At 38.2% G+C, this 21,481-nt stretch overlaps 3 protein-coding genes across 4 annotated transcripts in view; 2 read left to right on the top strand and 1 right to left on the bottom strand.

Moving 5' to 3' along the window:
• hnrnpl2 (heterogeneous nuclear ribonucleoprotein L2) overlaps positions 1–21,481 on the bottom strand; it is a 192,676-nt gene that overhangs the window by 73,818 nt on the left and 97,377 nt on the right. The window lies entirely within an intron of this gene.
• Positions 3,881–5,532, top strand: LOC132841466 (succinate receptor 1-like). Its single transcript, XM_060863785.1, has 2 exons — positions 3,881–3,975; positions 4,600–5,532. Exons 1-2 carry the CDS (start codon positions 3,934–3,936, stop codon positions 5,530–5,532), a joined length of 975 nt encoding a protein of 324 aa, XP_060719768.1. The 5' UTR covers positions 3,881–3,933.
• Positions 14,984–15,916, top strand: LOC132841364 (succinate receptor 1-like). The gene has a single exon (XM_060863743.1). The coding sequence runs from the start codon at positions 15,038–15,040 to the stop codon at positions 15,914–15,916; it is 879 nt and encodes a 292-aa protein (XP_060719726.1). The 5' UTR covers positions 14,984–15,037.

Genomic DNA, 21,481 nt, shown 5'->3' with positions numbered 1-21,481 from the left:
AACAAAAGATCCTCTTCAAGTTCTTCTACCTGACCTATTGTTTGAATCTTTAAATGAAGGAGTCAGACTTAGACCTTCTTGTCTTTTCAGGGTCCTCACAATGGGAGGCCTCGTCACAATGGGAGTGCTACAATCCTTCCCGCTCTCTGAGATCACAAAACTCAGGACTTCTGGTAGTTCCCAGAATATCTAAGTCTACTAAAGGTAGTAGAGCATTTTCGTATTTAGCTCCCAAACTTTGGAATAGTCTTCCTGATAGTGTTCGGGGCTCAGACACACTTTCCCAGTTTAAATGTAGAATAAAAACCCATCTGTTCAGTCAGGCGTACACATAATACATCCCATAATATTGTGCACTATTATATCAGACTGGCAAATATTACGAACAGCAGCTACGTTAATTCATCCACTGCTTCTCTCTTTCTACCCATCCTGAGGCATCCTGAAATTGTACCAGCTCTGATTGTCTTCTGTGCGATGAAGACTGAGATGAGGCTGACTCTGTGAGAATCCCGAGGCATCTAGTGATCTACCAGGTCCAGTTAGATTCTGCGATACTAAAGAGATGTGAACTCCACGAGGTCTTTTACATCAATACAACATTTGTCAGACTGTATATTTATAATCACACCCTCCAGTGTCACCCATATGAGGATGAGGTTCCCCTTTAAGTCTGGTTCCTCTCAATGTTTCTTCCTTTACCATCTAAGGGAGTTTTTCCTCCCCACAGTCACCTGAATCACCTCAGACTTGTTCATTGGGGATAAATACATACACACTTAAATATAGCTAATATTAATCTTTATATTATTTTAATTTTGTATTCTATTAATCTTTATATTATTCTTTATAATAACCTTCTGTTCTAGGTTTATGTTCTGTAAAGCTGCTTTGAGACAACGTCAATTGTAATAAGTGCTATAAAAATAAATATGAATTGAATTGAATTGTTTTTATTAAAAGCAATGTAATACAGATAAATGTGTGTAATATATGTAAAGTAAAATAAAAGAAAAATACAAATAAAATCTCCTTCAAATAATCAAACAGTATTAGAATAAGTAAAAGTAATTAAAATGCAAAGATTATAACAAACCAAGAAACACTCTCCAAGTGTAAGCTTGCATTTGTTCTCTGATGCACACAGAGTATAACGCACTGAGCGTGTCTACACTAGAATGCACACCCAGATGACATTTCATGGGCCTTATATACACTTTGTAACATTGCTATTGCAAGTTGTCGAGTCTGACCACCTTGGGCTTTTTCAACATCCAATATCAAATTTCATCCTCTAAACATTTCTCGTCGACAATTCTATATATGGTTATATGGTTGCAGTTAACTTCCTGCATCTGCAAAGCTGTGGTTTACATATGACTGACACTTCATTTGCAGATTTCACCCACGAATGCTATAATTCGGCATAAGCAAATCTTGATGTGAGTAAATGTCACAGTGGGCTTTTAAGATTTCACTGCAAGAAACATAAACATCTAAGTTTACCATCAAAATAGGCAATATTAATCTTATCAATGCTATTATAGGAGAATACATGAACATAAAAAAATGAAAGCGATTCAGAGTTCTCCTGATCTTCTAAAAATAAAACCTAACGCATTATAATCTTCCTTTCTTTTGGGATCTTCTTCCAGCTGTCTAGGTACAGCGTCTGATCACTTGTTGTCTTCTTTTAGTCACTCATATTTAAGTCTTTCAACTCTTTAACCAACTCTTCAACCTTTAGTATTTTTACATCTATTTTCCTTTGTCTATTTGCCTTATGTCTCTCCTTTCTTTTCTATTTTTCCTTCTCTTTGTACTATCTATTTCTGTCTGTCTTCTGACGGATAAGTTAAGAATTGGTTGAGGTGTATTTTTGCATTTATTTGGGTTTGTTGGTTGAGAACAGTATTAGAGCCTAGGAAGATTCCTGTAACTCCATCCTGTACCTGCCAGGGTCTTACAACACAGTGGACCCCATTTTTTAACGCAGCGCTAAACAATCTAAGCTCATATTTGGGGTTTGATAAAGAACAACATTGCACCTACCATCTAGGTAGTGGGAATGCAGTAAAAAAGAAAAATAACGTTTAAAAACACGCTGGCAAAATGCTGTGCTAACACAAGGCTTAGTTGAGTACATTAGTGTTGATGCAGATGAAAAACAGAACACAAAAACATGTGGGCCAGGTGTTACAGATGAGGACCCAAAAACAGAATGCAAAGCAATCCAATAATCCAAAAACACAGGGAACAGGGTAATGCAGAGCAGGTAGTAATCAATGTCAAAGAACAGTCCAATAAATCCAGAACATGAGCAAACAGAGCAATGCAGGGCAGCCAGAAAACAAAAGGAGGAGCAGGCACAGTCAAACCAGGTGGGAAGAGAAGGAACAGACTGAATCGGTACCAGGGAAACAGGCAGGGTCAAAACCAGGCAGGACAAATTCAGGGCAGGCAGAGTCAAGAAAATGGTAACAGGCAGCATCAAAACCAGGCTAACAGGAACTTGAATGAAGGCTTGATGTCTAAACAGAGCACATAACGTGATAACACAGCAATGCTTGAGGAGGGCTAGGGCAGAGGGGACTGATGCCTCCAACTGATGGGTGGTGAATAGTGGTGGTTGATACCCATGCACAGCTTGGAACCAGTGGCAGCTGACAGGAGGGAGTTATGAGCATTTTCCAGTCACACCAGGTGGGACTCCCAGGACCTGGGTTCTCTGTTACACAGGATGCAGTGGCCACTGCTCTTGGATTCCAGCTCTTGGTTAAGGCATTGGCAGGCATTTGCTTTTCCCAAATGTAGAGGTGAACTGAGGGCCCAGGTCAAAATGACCATTGCAGAGAAGTCGGAGGAGGAGCAGAGCTGTTTCCTTGGCCCGATGCTAAGTTGGGCAGGGGGATGAAGTGAGCCATTTTGGAAAAGCGATCCACCACAGAAAGAATGGTAGTATGCCCAGCGGAAGGGGACAAACTCTCAGACATCCTTCCTGAGTTATGGCCACCTGATACTCTGATGGAGGAAAGTAAGCATGCATGGAGCTCTGGGATAATGGGACAACGAGGGAACCATGACACAATTGATGAATCTGTGCTTGAAGGTGGACCGGAATCAAATAAGCTTCCCTCTTCCAGCTTTCAGGAATCGGCAGATCGGCGCTGGCTTGGTCCTTGACAGAGGAATGATGACACAGTTGTAGAGCCTATGTGGAGGCTCAGGCTTTGTTGAAGGCTAGACCCAGGTTGTGGTAGAATGTGGGAACAGCAGAGAGATCAAAAAGGGGCTCATTAGTAACCAGGGCTGGGCGCAGATAGTGAAAGGTGCAGTGGGTGCCCCAGTTGAGAACTTGATCATTATTCCAGTCTATGTTTGGATTTTGTTTCTGGAGCCAGGGGAAATGAGCATGAGGGGAGCATGTGGGTATCTAATGACTAGGAAGGTAAGGAGATGTTAAGAATGAACAAATTGATCAAATATACTGGAGTAGCTGACTCTTGAATGGATACCACATTTTTACTATTAAGATGATGATGATGATGATGATGATAAGTCTGAGAGCTGACATATTGTGACTGTATGCGCAAAAAAACATGATATTCGAGGGATAATCATAATATAATAGTAATAATGGTGCTGAGTCTAGTTTCTCATTTCATTTAGTTGCCAACTATGCTTTGTTTAGAGCTGCACCACTGATACTATGACAAATATGGATGGTGAACCATAAGAGTTAAAGAAACATGTTAGCGGATATGACAATTATCTCAACTTGTGGTTGAGGGGGTGGAGGTTGGTATTAGAAATTGACTTGTGTACTTTTATACATACACACATTGCATGTATGCCTGTGCTTGGGGCTTTTATGCACAATGTTTTCAGACGTGTATGTGAGACCTTTCTGGAGAACTATTCCAAGGCTAGTACATGAATTGTTCTCACAAAGCCAAAAGACTAACCAGCATAATGGTAAGAATACTTGTTAATACATATTTATATTATTTTAAGCATTCTTACCATTATGCTGGTTAGTCTTTTGGCTTTGTTTGAAAAACCATTTCCCTATACATTATATATATATATATATATATATATATATATATATATATATATATATATATATATATATATATATATATATATATATAAAATAATGTATAGGGAAATGGTTTTTCAAATAATCTAAATCTGTTTATTCAGTATTTCAATAATTATGCATAATATAGATTATATATTTCTTTACATTTCCTTTATATTTCCTATTTTCTTATATTTATAAATGAATAAATAAATAATTATTAATACATTAAAATATCACATTTATAGGTATTCAGATACCTAACATCTGTGCCACAAATTTTATTTGTAAAAGCAGCTTTTTATAAATTTAGAATACAAATAATAAAATTATAAACTTAAATAAAATTATTTTGAGATCCTCATTTGTCAGAACAAACCTTTTTAAAAAATGCATCTATAGGAGGTCATGATATTGAGCATTGAATATGGCACATAGCTGGTGTAGATTTAAATACCAGTATACACCCAAATAATACCTATTGTGTGATTATATGTAAAATAATCTTCATGCAGGAAAACTGTTCCAGTGTCTTGAGTCCACTTTTGGAGAAATATTACCTCTCACCAATGTACGGTCTGGAATTTGCCATTGGCTTCATCGGAAACCTAGTGGTGGTCCTAGGCTATATCTTTTGCCTCCCTGCTTGGAAGTCCACTAACGTGTACCTGTTTAACCTGTCTGTGTCTGACCTCATCTTCCTGTGCACTTTACCTGAGCTGTCCTATAACTACGCTTACAACTTGCAGAAATTCAATACTGCACTCTGCATGATAAATCGTTATATCCTCCATGTGAACCTGTACTCCAGCATCCTTTTCATGATGTGGGTAAGTGTGGACCGGTTCTTATTGCTGTGTCACCCACAGCGAGAACACATCCTGTTGACTCTCAAGGCCTCACTGTGCATCACCATCCTGAACTGGATCTGGGTGACTGTTCAAATCGCTCCTCTCGTCGTCTTCATTACCAAGGACTTAAAGGGAAATGGCTGGAAAGTGTGTCATGATTTTGCGAGTTTGGGAGATCCCCAAGTTATTCTGATCTACAGCATAGTTCTCACTATAACTGGATATGTGATTCCCCTTATAGGTTTGTTCCTATCATCACAAAAGATGGTTTCTGTACTAGTGAAAAGAGAGGAAGTGCTTGGGACATCTTTCCAGAGGCCAGTAAGGACTGTGAGGTCTGCAGCAATCATGTTCCTGTTGCTCTACACACCTCTCCATGTAATGAGAAATGTGCGTCTCACATCACGGCTTCCTGAATTAAATTTGTCACGGTGTGTTGTAGACTACATCGATGGGGCTTACATAGTGACACGGCCTATTGGATTTGCACACAGTGCCATCAACCCTGTGTTTTACTTCCTCATGACTGACAGTTTTAAAGAAGCTCTGCAGGACAAGTGGAGGCAGATTACAAGGATGATAATGAGAGCGTCATAAACAAGTCTGACTCAAAGACAGCACTGATAATAATTGCTTTTCTTTCCAATACTGTGCTGTACATTTATATACATATGAAAATAAAGCCAAAACTAATGAAAAGTGTCGAGTATCTTCAGTATGCCATGGTATAAAACTCATAAACCTCATACTTCCAAAATACATTTACTTAATTTGATTTGATGGTGGTTTTATCTAACCATCAGATGTCTAACTCTAAGTTGAGATCTGATGACAGTGATGGCCATAACATCTGATTTCTATTTTCATTCTTATTATCATGAAAGAGATCCTAGAAGAGATCACTCCCTCAAAACAGAGACATTTAGTCCTTTGATAATGATCAGATGAACATTGTATTGATTTGCAGTCATTCTTCACACTGAGGTAGACATTTTCAACCTTACATAAGAGTAGTAAACATCAGGAAACACAACAGTAAGCCTATTGCTTGTATTTTATGAAATCATTAAATGTTTCTGACCATCACAGGTTAGAAAAGCAAACAAACAGCATGTTAAATCACTGATAGTTCAGTTGGTTCAACTGCAGTGTGATGTTTCATTCTATTTGACATTAATGTACTGAAAATATTCTCTATACACTGTGAGAGAAACTGAGGTTTACATAAAAGAATTTGTGATATAAGGAATAATGTGTAATATTTAACAAAAAATATCAATGTTTCTTGTGTGATTATTGCTTCTGTAATTTAGTTCCTGTGCAGTGTGTCAGAACTTACTGTTTAATTTGGGCCAAAATATTTCTTTAATATAATAGTGCTATTCATAGTTTACAATTCAGACCATTACTAATGAGTTTACATGTATTTTCTATCATGCATTTTATAGGATGCCTAAAGTGCCTTTTTCCTTGGAATTATATTCAGCATGTATGTCATTATATTCTGTAACTTATTTAAAAGAAATTCTGATCATTTAGATAAAAGCAACAGAGTTTGCTGACGTGCCAGTAGAGGGAGTTGTTTCAGCAGTAAAGTACTATTAGTTCACTAAACGCCAGATGCTACTACTGAATAATTCTAATAATTCTGAATAATAATAAGTTTCTTGAACATGATTGTAATTCATTTGTTTATTTGAATATATTTACTATCAAGCAATTATTAAGAAATATGCATAACAAAGATATAAGCTAATATAAACTAATAAATAATCTATAAACTAATAAATAAACTAATAATAAACAGTAAACTTTAAATACAATTGAATATGGTTACATTAAATGTTGTGTAAAATGCATTAATATTAATATTTAGTACAATGTTGTAAATGGTGTTGATTGACAGTTCACTGCGAAAGTATTGTAGTGACAATATCAGTTATTTTTTTACTATATAAAACCTTTAGAGATAAAACGGAAAGAAAAAATGTGAGCTTCCATTTCTTGTTATTTACATCTAGATGTGTTAAACACCTTAGAACACGGTACCTTTGGTGGCAGAACACACAAGATTTATGTGAGCAAAGTAAATTAAATCACCCTCAGCTCCCTCAGTTTCTCTCAGCTCTTCATGTTGGTTCATCCTCTTTAACAACACATACAGTCGTCACACGCGAAACTCCAAGCTCAAACCAGGAATAATCATTTAGAGTTTTCAAGTTAATGTAATTGGGCACATCTAGGAAAGAAGTAATTTCTGTTAGCCATTATTATTGATCACTTGTAATATTTGTGGGTTCATAAACGTCATGCCATGTTCTAAGTTAACACATCCAACATTAAATATCTGAAATTAAAGAATTGAAATATAACATTTTGGACAATAGTCTCAATCTTTTGGTCTCAAAACCATATGTTTTCAGCATATAGCAAAAACTATAGAATTGGCCTTGTCATTACAATAGTAAATTATTTCCATAATTCTATCATATTATTATCATATTTCTATCATATTATTTCTAAAATGCATTTTTATTTAGTTATTTTTATTTCCAAATAATGTTTTACACAGCTTGTCTCAGATTAAAATCTTACCTTACTCTAACCCTTACCTTAACTTACTTTACTACCCTCCTACCCGAGAGAGAGAGAGAGAGAGAGAGAGAGAGAGAGAGAACAAAACAACTAAAAATAAGCTAACAAACATATGCAACAGGTGTGCCACATTAATTGCCCATTTCCCCATACTCCTGCTGATGAATATCTAAACCACACCCCCACCTGCCACACACAGATTAGGTAGCCGCTCAGTCGGTAACTGACTCCTCCCTGATCTGATAGAAAGTCAGCCTCTGTTCTCACAGTGAACTTTAATGTAATGCCAGATTCTGACAAGTGATCCAAGTGTTGGCATCATTCGTGTGGTGGAGCCACTGCAGAGGTATGTGGTCTGATCAGCACATCTTCTCCACGCTGAACTTAGACTACTACACTCTCAATCAGCTTCCAGCTGATGTACAGCCTCTGTCCAACACATTATACTGAACGTGTTTAACCCTCACAAAGGCCCAATGGCACTGCTCCGTTCACTTAAATAGATCTCACACAATTGTTATGTGATTGTTAGTGACTTATCACAAATAATGATAATGTTAAATATAGACAGCCTCTTACACAAGTACCGATTTAGAGTACATCAGTAGAACACCAGTTGAACAGTTGTCCAGTTGTAAATTCTTAAATGTTGGTCCTCACTCTTTGCTAAAAAAAATACACCAATTTCTCTTCTTGAAGACCCTATCAGCGATCCTTAGCGGTTTCTACAGGAGTATCGCTGAAGCTGTCCTGACCAAAAGCATTACAGTCTATTGAATTACTCTATTGAATTGGACAGGAAAAAACTCCAGGTTGAATAACTTCATTCCAAAAACTATAAGATGTCTAAACAGGTCATCTTCATCTCAGTTTAAAACTTCACAACCTCATAGACTTACTAGCTTACTACCTGTTTAAACCTCACCTTTACCTTCCAATACATTTCCAGTATCTTGTTTTGAATCAGGCTGTGGTGATTTGTACATTTCCTAGTGCCATAGTGCCTGATATTTATCTCCTTGACTAACTAACTGTCACTCATTATGCCAGCTCTGTGACTAGGGAAGGGTCTTTGGATCATGGAGATCAAGAGCAACCGACTCACATCCATCTGTGCAGACACTTTTGGAAGTGTCTCCACAGCTCAAACAGATTTGGGAGGTCCCATTCTAGTTTTTGGGTTAACCATGGCACATTTTGGGTGCCATGGTTAACTTTTTGACTTTCTTTTTTTAACAAACTTTAAAAAGTTAACTTTCACTTTTTGACAAACTTTTTGTTTGTCAGTTTGGGGAAAAGTTTAGATAGACAAACACATTTGGAATGTGGCCCTGGGCTTTCCACGGAGCTGAAGGTGGAGGTAAACTCGTCCAATGTGCTGAAGAGGTGGGTGGAGTTTTGGAAATTTGTGGAGATGGAGTGTTCATCGTATCTCTGTCCATGCACATGGACATGTAAAACCACTACAAGCTGTATGCGATTGTTCAGCAAGTCTGGGTAGAGGTAGAAGTTGGGAGAAGCCACTCTATATCTACTCCAGATCTTTTCATTTTTGTGCATTTTATTTTGATTCTGTGTCTCCAAAAAACAATTCTGTGTCCTGTGTCTCTCTTCTGTGTTTGGCCATTGTTTTATCGCTCTACTGTGTCATTATCTAGTTGTAATTATTAATCTAATATTACTTAATCTATTTTAACCTGTCTAACCTGCCTTTTTTCTATAATTCTTTGTTCATGTTTCCCATCTTGTTTTTGCTCTTTCCCTGTTTGCTTGTTATATTCATATAGTTCAGTTCAGTTCAATGTTCTAATAAACATGCTGATCTCATGATATGTGTCCTGAGAGAAAACAGCTTGTTAATATAAGACAACAAAAATAAGCAACAGGTGCGCCATGCTAATTGCCCATTCCACCATAGTCCCGCTGCAGACTCTCTCTAAACCACATTCACCTTGTCATGCTGAAAGTTGATTGTCAGTCCAATTCCTTAAGAGTTTTAGCAAAAACCAATAAAGTTTTGCACCAAAACTGACTTGTATTTGGATCTATTCATTATTCCATCCATTCAGCTTAAAGCCCAAATTCAAGCTGAACAAGAGCAGCCCAAAGCATGACAAACCTCCATGCTTCACTGTGGACATGGTGCTCTTTTGGTGCTCTTTTGCATTCATTATATGACCAGGAAATTCAACTATGGTCTCATCAGACCAAAACACATTGCAAACTTTGGGTGTTTTGGTTGTTTTTTGATTAAAAGTCTTCTGTTTGCCCAAACTTCTGTTTGCACATGTAGGAAGCAACCAGTACTTTCAAAAAATTGTCATAATTCTTTTAATGTTGCTATAGACCAGTTTTCTTCTGGACTATTCATCAGTTTTAGATGGACATCCTGCACATAGTAATGTCATTCATGTGCCTTTTTTGTGACCCACCCAATATTTCTCTACAACATCAGGCTCTGTTTGGATGCTACCAGGGTGAAAATGCTAAATGCATCAGTGCATTAGTAATGCACTCTTTTAGCTATTGAGTCTTATATAAGATTTATATCTGATAACCCTGTGTAATTGTACATTAAGGCATTTAAGAGCTGTACTACATCTGTTAGATCTTGGAGTGCAATACATTTCAATAGAGTGTTTCATGGACATAGAGTGTTTGGTGCACTGGGATGTCTGAATGCTGTCGCCTTACCACCCTGGTGGGACACTTTACATCCCAGGAAGCCCTCATGTCTGTGTCACCTTCTGGCTCTAGTCTTTTAGTTATGCTGTCATAGATGGAGTCCCTGTTGGAACTTTACACATAATTTACATTGTCCATCATCTGATTACAATCATACCTAACAATCTCTCTCTCTCTCTCTCTCTCTCTCTCTCTCTCTCTCTCTCTCTCTCTCTCTCCCTCTCTCTCTCTCTTTTGAGCTATACATGCCACTCCCAAGCTCTTGTCACCTGGTGGTCACCCTGACAGGAAATGACAGTCCCTGGAGACTGTAATGCCTTCTTTGAACCAGTTGTGTCTGTTGTGTCAGTCAGCTGTATGGTCTGGTGTTTATCAGCAATCATTTAAAGACTTTGCTATCAGTTGCAGTATTATAAACTGCTGTAGAAAGGACATTATTTACATTGACATTATTTACATTAACATTATTTACATTGACATTATTTCCTGTTCAGTGTCACCAGATGAGGATGAGGTTCACTTCTGAGTCTGGTTCCTCTCAAGGTTTCTTCCTCATATCATCTCAGGGAGTTTTTCCTTACCACCGTTACCTCAGTCTTGATCATTAGGGATAAATGCTAGAAATATATAGTATTTTATAAATTAAATAAATCTTAACTAAATTAATATTTTTACATTAATTTAAAACTTTATTTATTTATCTATCTATCTATCTATTTAGCTTCTTTCTTCTTTTTTTCTGTTCCTATACTTCTGTAAAGCTGCATTGAGACAATGTGAATTGTTAAAAGTGCTTTACATATAAACTGAATTGGCACTGAATTACAATAAAAGCCCATGGCTGGATGTTACAAAGAAAAAATTAGGAAGATCATCTGGGAACAGCTATCCTTTGTTTGGAATTAATTAGTCATGTTAAATGATGCCAGGTGTATAATAATTAATATTTAACGTGAGTTTGAATGTGATTGGTTGACTTTGCACACTACTGCATGCACTTGCAAGCTGTGTATTGGAATTTTCTTTGGTTTTCTTTTTAACCCTAAAATATTTCTTCAACAGTTGTTTGTCACCTGATTTTCATATGGTGCAATTTCACAATAAAGATGAAAAAGGTTTGAAGGGCTTTGTTTAAATTAGTTTTATTTTTTACTTTTTTATCACACACCTGTCATTTTAACAGGTAGATGTAGACTTTTTATACTGTATGTATGTAGACTTTTTAGATCTCTTTAGAACTCTCAATAACTTCATATGATAGCTATAATGTTATTATGACTAGTTATAATTGTATAATCCTATTTTTAAGAGTAAAAAATGTAATCATACTTATTAGCAATTAAATGCATTACAAAATCACTATAAAATTCAGACAAGCTGTTTATAGACTTTTTCAGAATTTCTATAAATTCCAGAGATCTGAAATTACAGTGGAGAGAAAAAGTATTTGCCCTGTCCTGATTTATTTGTTTTTCTTCTTTTTTTAACCATTAGGGTAAAGGTTTGGGTTAGGGTTTGGGTAAGGGTTAAGGTTAGGGTTTAGGGTTAGGGTAAAGAACATCTAAGAAACTGCAGGCCAGTGTAAGGTCAGTGTTCATGATTCCACCATTAGAAAGAGACTCTTTAAAGAAAGTTTTAAAATTTGGATATCTGCATTTCAAGTATCTGCAAGTTAAAAAAGGTTATTTGTAATATAGCAAATATGACTAAACATACCTGAATTATAGACTATAAACTTTCAGTATGTACCATGTAAGAATAGAATTCCATCTAGTTAAAATGTAGAGATATTTTCTGTGAATTATAAATAGACAAATAGTGTGCATATATCTCAGACTGACATTATTTATCATGCCAGCAATTAGCAGTAATTTTAGAGGACGTTTCTGTACAACAGTTTTGCCATTTAAAGCTGGTGGACACTCTAATGACAAAACATGTGAATGATTTGTAAAGCTTACGATTTTTTATTTTCTTTAATAAAAACTGAAAAGCACATAAAAAACCTGACAGTCCATATGTCCGGGATTATTTGTTTTATCTAAAATAAAAAAGGTTGCATATTTGTAAGATTTATATAGAATTAGAATTGTAACCAGAAGAGAACTTTAGATAAAGATTTTAGAATTTAGACTGAGCCAAACAGGGTCAAGGTCACAGCAATGTCAAATGTCTAAAATAGATTTTGTTCTGTAGCCTCCTTCCTGTTCTGAAATATACTTTAAGGATATTTTACTCGTACAATACTGTAATAATAAGCACAAGGCTTGTTGGAGGTGTCTGATGCTGTCAGTATTTAGTTCTACTTATTTTTAAATGTTGGTTTTAATATTCTAACATGTTTAGTAAAAACAAAAGAAATGCTAACAGTTAACATGTATAAAGTGCTAGCGTGTATAAACAAGAAGCAAGGTTATTTGTGACATTTAATGATGTTGAACTTGTAGTCAGGTCACTTAAGGCATTTCTGCTTATACTGCATTAGTACAGTGATGGATCAATTATAGCCTCGCTGGAATCAAACCTCACTGTTCAACACACATTTGCAAAACCTCCATCCAACAGTCAACAATTTTGAGTCAACAAAACTTAGCACCTTTCCATTTGCACCTCCACAAATGTCTACGAAACGATAACACGAGCAAATCAACAGGAGTGAAAGACAGGTATAGAGGCAGAGAAAGAAAGAAAAGCACCAAAGTGATCGTTGCATCAGATTGCATCAGAGTGTCATTGCATCAGATCTCAAGATTGAAAAATACCAAATAAATACAGTGTACACTTTACACTTAATGATGATGTGCTACAAATGGGTGGTGCTGAGATTTTTGGAATAAAGAGCCCTGAAAAGCTGGGTTTAGTCTCTCAAAGACAGCAGACCAAACAGCGTAATGGTAAGAAAGCTTCAAATTCTATGCATGCTTTGATCAAGATAATGTATACAAGATCATTTGTATAAAAAAGCATTAATAAGTTCCACTATTGCTAAAGATTATTATATTGTCATGAGATTTTTCTAAATATTTAGAAAGAAAATATTAACTATGTTAAGTACCAACACTTTAATATTTACAATAAGAGATTAAAGTTTAGTTTATTTTTTAAAATGTAAGAGAGTGTTACTCTAAATTTTACATCAATCTTATGTGTATTACCTAATGCATTAGTTTGGTTTTCTGTAAATCCACCATCATCGTTGGCTAATCATGAGAGTATTTAAATGCTTATGCTTTTCATGTTTTTTTTTAAATATTTAATTAAGTTAAATTTGCTAATTAAGGTTTTTTATCAGACACACAATGGGTTTTAGTTGAAACATTCTATTGTGGGTTTTGACTGAGAAGCTTTAAGGGCTCATTCAGAGGGAGATTTAGATTTCTTTAGATTCAATCTGCTTATTTAATTTGTAATCTAATTATGCTTAAGATATTTCAGTCTTTTTTTTTTTAATTGTAATCAATTGTTAAATTTTTTAATCATTATAGTCTTTTTTTAAAATCAGAAACATATTTATTAAAAGAAAACGTTTTCAACATAGCACATAATATCTCAAACAAGTAAAATATTTAAGAAGTAAAAGGCATTTATAGTTTTTTGTAATTGTTTACTGGTGTTCAGTCTTTGAAACCTTTTCTGAAGGCTGAAATATAACAAGAACTTCTACATGCTTTATCCATCATTATTGTGATAAGAAATCTGTATGAAATCTCATACAACAAAGAATTTGGGCTCTATTTTAATGCTCATGCTGGACACACAAAAAATATATTGCATATTTACTTATGCCTCTGTGAGATCTGGCACAATGTGGAAAGGCAAAAGTTATTGAATACATTAAAAACAGTTTCTCTTGTTTCCTGTAAGATTTTAGAGCGTGTTGTGCAGCACAATGGTGTTTTTCTGTGAGATGAAGCACAAGCAAAATCTGAGCTTTATTTACACAGCAGATTACATGATAACAAGGGCATAAAAATAGTGCAGAATTTTAAACATTCAAAATGTTGAACATTTCCTTCGTTTTAAATCTTCTTAAACTCTTAAAAGATTCTGTTTATCTCCAATATCAAGTGAAACCAAACAAAACAAAAATGCAGTCAGGAAAAATGGTATCAGAATTTTGGACCCCACTGAATGCAATAGTGTAAAAGATGAGGACATTACATGTAAGTGCACATTTTCACTATTAATGAGTTCAGAGAGCAAATTTAAACACTGTCAAATATAACATTTATTTTAATTTGGGCAATTTTTAACAATTTATAGACCAAATCGGATGACTTCATACTCACTGCATACAGTATAATTAACTAATTAGATTTGATCATATTACAAGGTTGAAAGATTTAAAACTTTACAGTTTATCTGAATAATCTGATTCCATGGTGAATTTAATGAATTTCATTATTTTAATGAATATAAAGAAATGAATATGTGACACTTTTAATATGAAGTTTATTATTATTAGCTATTATTTGGATGAATTCATTTTATATTGAAATGTAGTTTTATAAATTATAAACAACCACTATTCTATTTTTTGGCCCTGATTTAATTTGAAAATCTCCTTTTGCATTTTTCCCCCCACATCTGTACATGGCATTCATTTATACCCAGAAAAATAGCAAAAGCTGTTTAAAGAGTGATCGTTTATAATAAGACTTAACATCATGCTAGTATTATCCAGCAAATGACACCTTCACTGACATGAAAGTTGAGGCCTTTATGCACAGTAATTATATATTAGTTACCCTAATCTTTATGTCTGCAGGACAACTGTTCCAGTGTCTTGAGTCCGCTTTTGGAGAAATATTACCTCTCACCAATGTACGGTCTGGAATCTACCATCGGCTTCATCGGAAACCTAGTGGTGGTCCTAGGCTACATCTTTTGCCTCCCTGCTTGGAAGTCCACTAACGTGTACCTGTTTAACCTGTCTGTGTCTGACCTCATCTTCCTGTGCACTTTACCTGAGCTGTCCTATAACTACGCTTACAACCAGAAGAAATTCAATTCTTCACTATGTGTAGTTAATCGTTATATCCTCCATGTGAACCTGTACTCCAGCATCCTTTTCATGATGTGGGTAAGTGTGGACCGGTTCTTGTTGATGTGTCACCCACAGCGAGAACACATCCTGTTGACTCTCAAGGCCTCACTGTGCATCACCATCCTGAACTGGATCTGGGTGAATATTCAAATTGCTCCTCTCATCGTCTTCATTATCCAGGACTTGGAGGAAAATAACTGGACAGTGTGCCGTGATTTTGCGAGCCTGGGAGTTCCCCGAGTTATTCTGATCTACAGCATAGTTCTCACTATAAGTGGATATGTGTTTCCCCTTATAGGTTTGTTTCTAGCATCACAAAAGATGGTTTCTGTTCTCATTAAAAGAGAAGAGATGCGTGGGAAATCTTTCCAAAGGCCAGTAAGGATTGTGAGGTCTGCAGCAATCATGTTCCTGTTTCTCTACACACCTCTCCATGTAATGAGGATTGTCCGTATTGTGTCTCGGCTTCCTGACTTAAATTTGTCACAGTGTGTTGTAGACTACATCAATTCTGCTTTCATACTGTCGAGGCCAATTGCCTATTTACACAGTGCCATCAACCCTGTGTTTTACTTCCTCATGACAGACAGTTTTAAAGAAGCTCTGCAGGACAAGTGGAGGCAGATTAAAAGGATGATAATGAGAGGATCATAAACAAGTCTGACCTATCAAGCAAAGGCAGCAATGATAACAAGTGACTTTACAGATGGGTGACAAATTAAATCAAAAGCAAACATAAAGTGTCTTAGTAAAGTCCCTAGAACTGTATTGGAGATATAAAATTTAATTAGTTTGTTTTGATGATAACAAGTACTGTTTAACACATATATAACATATCATTTATATTTAAATACTCATTAAACCATTCTATTAGCTCTTGTTTCCTGTAGACAGGCTGAGAAAGTTCCCAGCAGAACAGAAATGTTTGATCACAGTCATAAGCACTGTGTATTGAATGCAGTGACCTCTGATTTCACTGTCAAAAAAAGTACTATACCGCTTGTTGATACTGTATGATATGAAACTTTCGTAGACTTTGTGGATAATTTTTCTCAAGCCATAAATATGATGTTAACTTTATACTTGTTGTAAACTTTTTCCAGAGAAGACCAGGAGACTCGGGCGACTACAGCGAAAAGGTTCACAACATCCTGCTTTAATGATAGTCAAGTTCGGATGTACATTATAATGGATTTTATTTTACATTAAGAAACTGAAAATATTCTCTATTCACAGTGAGAGAAGTTTGCGTCATCAGACATCAAAGCATGTTTCATCTGTACATTGGTTCATTTTCTGTTTTTAGGGTGGAAAAAAGAAGACTGAAGACTCTTCACTTAGCTCAATATTATCTTCAGGTCTAACGATAAACAGGTCTAAAATCATCATTAAATATTTATTTCTTTGTTATTTTTCATGAAATGGAGCCAAATCACACCAGAACCTTGTATAAAAGAAACACTTGATTTTCCTTTAATTTTTCATCCCTCTGTATAGATGTATATATGAAAGAAAGAGATAGAGAATGGTAGTAAACTTTTATAGAGAAGTGAGATGTTTTAGACCAAAAGTTCTTGTTATTAATCAGTGTCTGTGTGCTATCTTTACATTGATTAGTGAAGTACACTATTAAGTATACTAGTATCACAGTTTCCCTATTTAGTAACTTATTAAACATCTGTAGTACTTCAACTTAAAAGGTTACAAATAGCTTTTTCAGACGTGTGCCTGTAGGGGGCGGTATTGTCTTAGCGGTAAAATACTATTATCGCACTGGAACGCCTGTTATTACTACTTAACAATTATGAATAAAATCGGACCTTCTTCCATGATTGTGTTTCAGTAGTTATTACATTTTTAAAAACTATGTTCTTTTCATTTTCATAAATGATTAGAAATAAAATAAACTGTAATAAATATGCAAGCAGAAAAAAAATGAAACACTTTAAGTGGAATTAAATAAAGCTTATTATGGAAATATTAACAAAGAAATGAAGTTCAGGAGGAGACACTTCCAACAATTATTGGTGCTGTACATGAGGAACATGTGAAAGTCCTTGTTTTTTCATGAGCTCTGAATGACTTCTTCCTCATGTCTCTCTTTTTGTGTTACATACATGATGGAATCGGCATTAAAGCTCGTTGCAGTGAAAACAATCAGGCCATTCATAATTCTTGACATGGGGAAGCAGAATCATCATTCAGGACACTAGAAGGGTCAGAAAACCAGCTCAGGGCATTCAGGTCCTCAGTCCTCAGTCAAGTACACAGTAATAATCTATTACATTTTCACTAGCCATCACACAGTAAACAGGGACTTTAACTATAGGATAGTTTTTCCATTTACACTCTCAGGTCAATCTCACAAGCTTCTTAAAACCTTAAACTGAAGTGCTATATAAATTGAACAGATAAATAAAGAGTTTTTTTTTTTTCAGAAAAACACGTATTTAATAAGAAAGGTTTAAATTATGGTGATGCAGACAGCTGCTTATGGTTTATCCCAAATGTGTGGATAGCTTCTACTACAGTTTGACACAAACGCTGTCAAGTCTAAATGCTGGCTTCAGAAAATCAAAAACCTCCTGCAGTTTGGAGAACTATGCGCCATGCAAAGGAGAAATGAAGAAAAGAAGTCATCCACCTCAACAGAATATCACACATCATGGATCACAGTGTTGGTGTGGGCTGCAAACTGTTTGCTCTAGACCCTGCATGCTGCGGGTGCTGTACTAAATGGTGCTGTGGGGAGGATCATACAGTTTATATGATCTGTATATATGACCACTGGAAGGTGAGCTGCAGAACATGGATGAGATGACATCACTAAGTTTGAGGCTGTTATGAGCATGTATGATTCCCATGGGCTTAATAATACATCCTGTGCCCAAGGGCAGGAACCCACAGTGTGTGTGCACACAAAAACAAGGAAATGCACACACACACACACACACACACACACACACACACACACACACACACCCTTACCCTTACATATGCTTATGCCATTTAAACTTAATAAATCACAATTTTCTTGAAAACATGCAGAGGTAAATCAGTCTCCTTTTCCCTGTTACTGCCCACAAATATCCTTAAAGCATCAATGTGATTTGCCTTAAATATATTAAACTAAATTTTTGTTCCTTTCAGTGTTGATTGAGATAGCGTTAAAAAACAACAACTTTTCTTCCATTTTTTTGGAAGTGGACAAAAAGGCACAAATAAAGCTACTGAAAACTAGAACAAAAAAGGGACCTGTGGTTAAAATAGCAGTAACAAAACATATAATTTCTTCATGAAGCATTACGCATGTCAAATGATTGAGATTAGTTAATTAGGGTTAACTTTGTTATTTGATAAAGTAGATTGGGGAAGAAGCCCATTCTGACGGCTCACTCCTGCAGAGTTCTCTTTCATCATCTCGTGTTCGAGATCCACCTATGGGAAGGGCATCCGTACCTGACCTCTGCAAAAGCATCCGATTGCACCAAGTCTGGCTTGAAAGACAGAAGCGCATGCCCAATGGCAGGTAAGGTAATGCCCCTTACCCGAGTGCATAATGCACCTGCACGACTTCTGCTATTCTACCTCACAGCTCCCTGGTTTTTTGGACTGCACTTTTTGTCTTCAGGAGGACATATTGTTTGATCAGCCTCCGCCAGACGTGCTCGTCCTCAGCCAGGTTAGCTTCGTGAGCCGCCCACGCTCGCACCCCCCCTTTTTTCTGTAGGCTGCCCACCTGCTTTTTTGCCTTTTTTTCTGTGGCGCTTTCTAAAGTGGCAATGGCTACTCCGGTGGACAACCTATCACAAGCCTGTGGCGGGCCTTCTCGACGGCTCGGATGACAAGGAAGCCATCCCATCTTCCGCGGTCCCTCAGGCTCCCTCCGCCCCACCTCAATCAGCGCGTTGGACTGGGAACGCACTGCCGTGCGGCTTAGCATCAAGTGGCCGGCTCTCCTGAATGCTTTGGATCAGGAGAGAGACTTATATCACGGTAAGCTTCTGAGACCTCCTACCGGCCTGAGAAAGCAGCTTCTGCCTGTCCTCCCTGCATGTGCGAAACACATGAGATATTGCTGGGGAGATCCGCTTGATCTGAAACACGGACTTGCGGGACTTGAAGTGAAAGATATAGCGAGTCTCGGCATGGGCGATCCCCCCGTGATCGAGCCTTCCATCGCCAGACACCTTAACCCATCTCAGGGTGGGCTGCTCGCCCCACCCAAGCCCGTCCTCCTGAGCAAGATGGACCGCTTCTCCGCGTCGATTCATCAGGCGTCGTATAAAGCCTCAGCTCTCTCTATCCGAGCTCTCAATGTCTCCTCGCTGTTGTCTGTGTATCAGGCCGAACTCCTGCTTGATTTGGGTCAACAACTGGAGAATGGGTCGCCATCGTTCTCCCCAACGCCCGTCAAGCTGTCCAGGCGAGTGGGCGCTCTATGGCTTTGTCAGTGGTTGGAGAATGCGCGCTGTGGCTCAATCTATCCGGTCTCCCTGATAGTGAGAAGCGTCGCATCGCAGAGGCACCAGTTGAACCGGGTCAAGCTCTTTTCGGCCCGGCCGTTGTGCTGATGCAGCAGCGCTGCGATGATAAACAGAAGGAGGATGAGGCTTTCAAACTGTGTCTTCCTAGGAAGCCGGTGCAGCACCAGACGCCATCTGGGCGGCCGCTTAACGCTCCTGCTGCCGGACGCCATTCCCACTACACTGGCAGGACCAACAAACCCTGCGGGCACACGCCTGTCACAGAAGCGCATTTCTTCATTCATGAACTGTCTCTCGCGGTTCAGGGAAGGAGTGCGGATACAGTATTGCACATGTCTCAGGGTTTTATGGCTTCGGCTGTCCATGTTTTGCCTCTAGGTCTTCTGAGCATGAGGGCTTTCATGAAGTGGATTTTGTCCCTTCATCTCAGCCCGTTGCGCGATCTTTGCTGCTATGTCACTGTGACGCGCGTGCATGGCTGCGCTGCACCACTAGAGAGCTGCGAAGTTTTACACGCATGGGACCCCTCTCGGGGCGATCATGCTGCGGAAAGTAGTAAAGACAGATGCCTCCTTGACAGGGTGGGGAGCCACACAAGAGGGCAGATCAGTGAACAGTGTGTGGCCGAACTCACTTCCTTCTGCACATATAAATTACTTGGAGCTCCTCACTGTGTTGAAAGCTCTAAAGCATTTCTTGCCCTGCCTGCAGGGGCATCATGTGCTGGTGCGCTGCGACAATACGACAGCTGTAGCACATTTTCACCGTCAAGGCGGCATGCACTCCTCCAAACTTCACGCTCTGGCTCACAAGCTGTTGGTATGGAGCACATGGCATTTCCTGTCGTTACGGGTGACTCACGTCCTGGGCTTTTTGAACAGGCAGGCAGACCTTTTGTTGAGGGGGAACCTGCTGTACGGAGAGTGGCGGCTCCACCCTCATATAGTGAGGCTTCTATGGGAGAGGTTCCGCCAGGCAGCCGTCGATCTCTTCGCCTCACGCGAAAACACTCACTGTCCTATGTTCTCGATGTCCTTGGCGTGGACGCTCTGGCTCATCCATGGCCCAGCGTGCTGCTCTATTCTTTCTCTCTGCTCTGCCCGATATCCCCGACCCTGGCCAGGGTCGCTGTGCAGGGTTTGTCTCTGATCCTCATAGCTCCCAGGTGGCCTAAGGCACCTTGGCTAGCGGAGATAATTCCTCTTCTATATGCGGAGCCTTGGCCCCTCCCGTTGCACACGGACCTCATGGCCCAAGCGAACAGGGAAATCTTTCATCCTCACCCAGACTGGGCCTGGCCCGTGAGACGGCGAATTTAAGCACTCTTGGGCTTCCCCCACATGTTATTGCCACAATTCAGAATGCCAGGGCCTCTTCCACACGTTCTCTCTATGATTGCAAGTGGCGTGTGTTTGAGGAGTGGTGCGAGGAGCACCAGCTCGTTTCATATCTGTGCTCAGTCGCTGATATTCTGGGTTTTTTGCAGGACCTTATAGATCGTGGCAGAACCTTTTCAACGATTAAGGTCTATTTAGTGGCTATCGCTGCGTGTCACGCCGGTTTCGGTGACGCTACGGTGGGACAGCACCCCCTTATCCGTAGATTTATGAAGGGTGCGTGCCGCTCCCTACCGGTCACCAGGAGTGTAGTCCCGGATTGGGATCTCTCCATGGTGCTGGAGGTGCTGGCCCAACAGCCTTTTGAGCCCCTGGGGGATATCTCCCTCAAGCTG

Source organism: Tachysurus vachellii, chromosome 1 (genome assembly GCF_030014155.1).
Source record: "Tachysurus vachellii isolate PV-2020 chromosome 1, HZAU_Pvac_v1, whole genome shotgun sequence".
NCBI classification, from domain to species: Eukaryota; Metazoa; Chordata; class Actinopteri; order Siluriformes; family Bagridae; genus Tachysurus; species Tachysurus vachellii.
The sequence above is the reverse complement of the archived record's forward strand: the minus strand, read 5'-3'. Positions and strand labels throughout refer to the sequence as shown.

What these genes read in the sequence shown, in the direction of transcription:
- LOC132841466 (XM_060863785.1), top strand. Translation starts at nt 3,934, where the DNA reads ATGAATTGTTCTCACAAAGCCAAAAGACTAACCAGCATAATG. An exon ending in AAAGACTAACCAGCATAATG is followed by an intron (nt 3,976 to 4,599) that starts GTAAGAATACTT and finishes ATCTTCATGCAG; the next exon opens with GAAAACTGTTCCAGTGTCTT.
- LOC132841364 (XM_060863743.1), top strand. Translation starts at nt 15,038, where the DNA reads ATGTACGGTCTGGAATCTACCATCGGCTTCATCGGAAACCTAGTGGTG.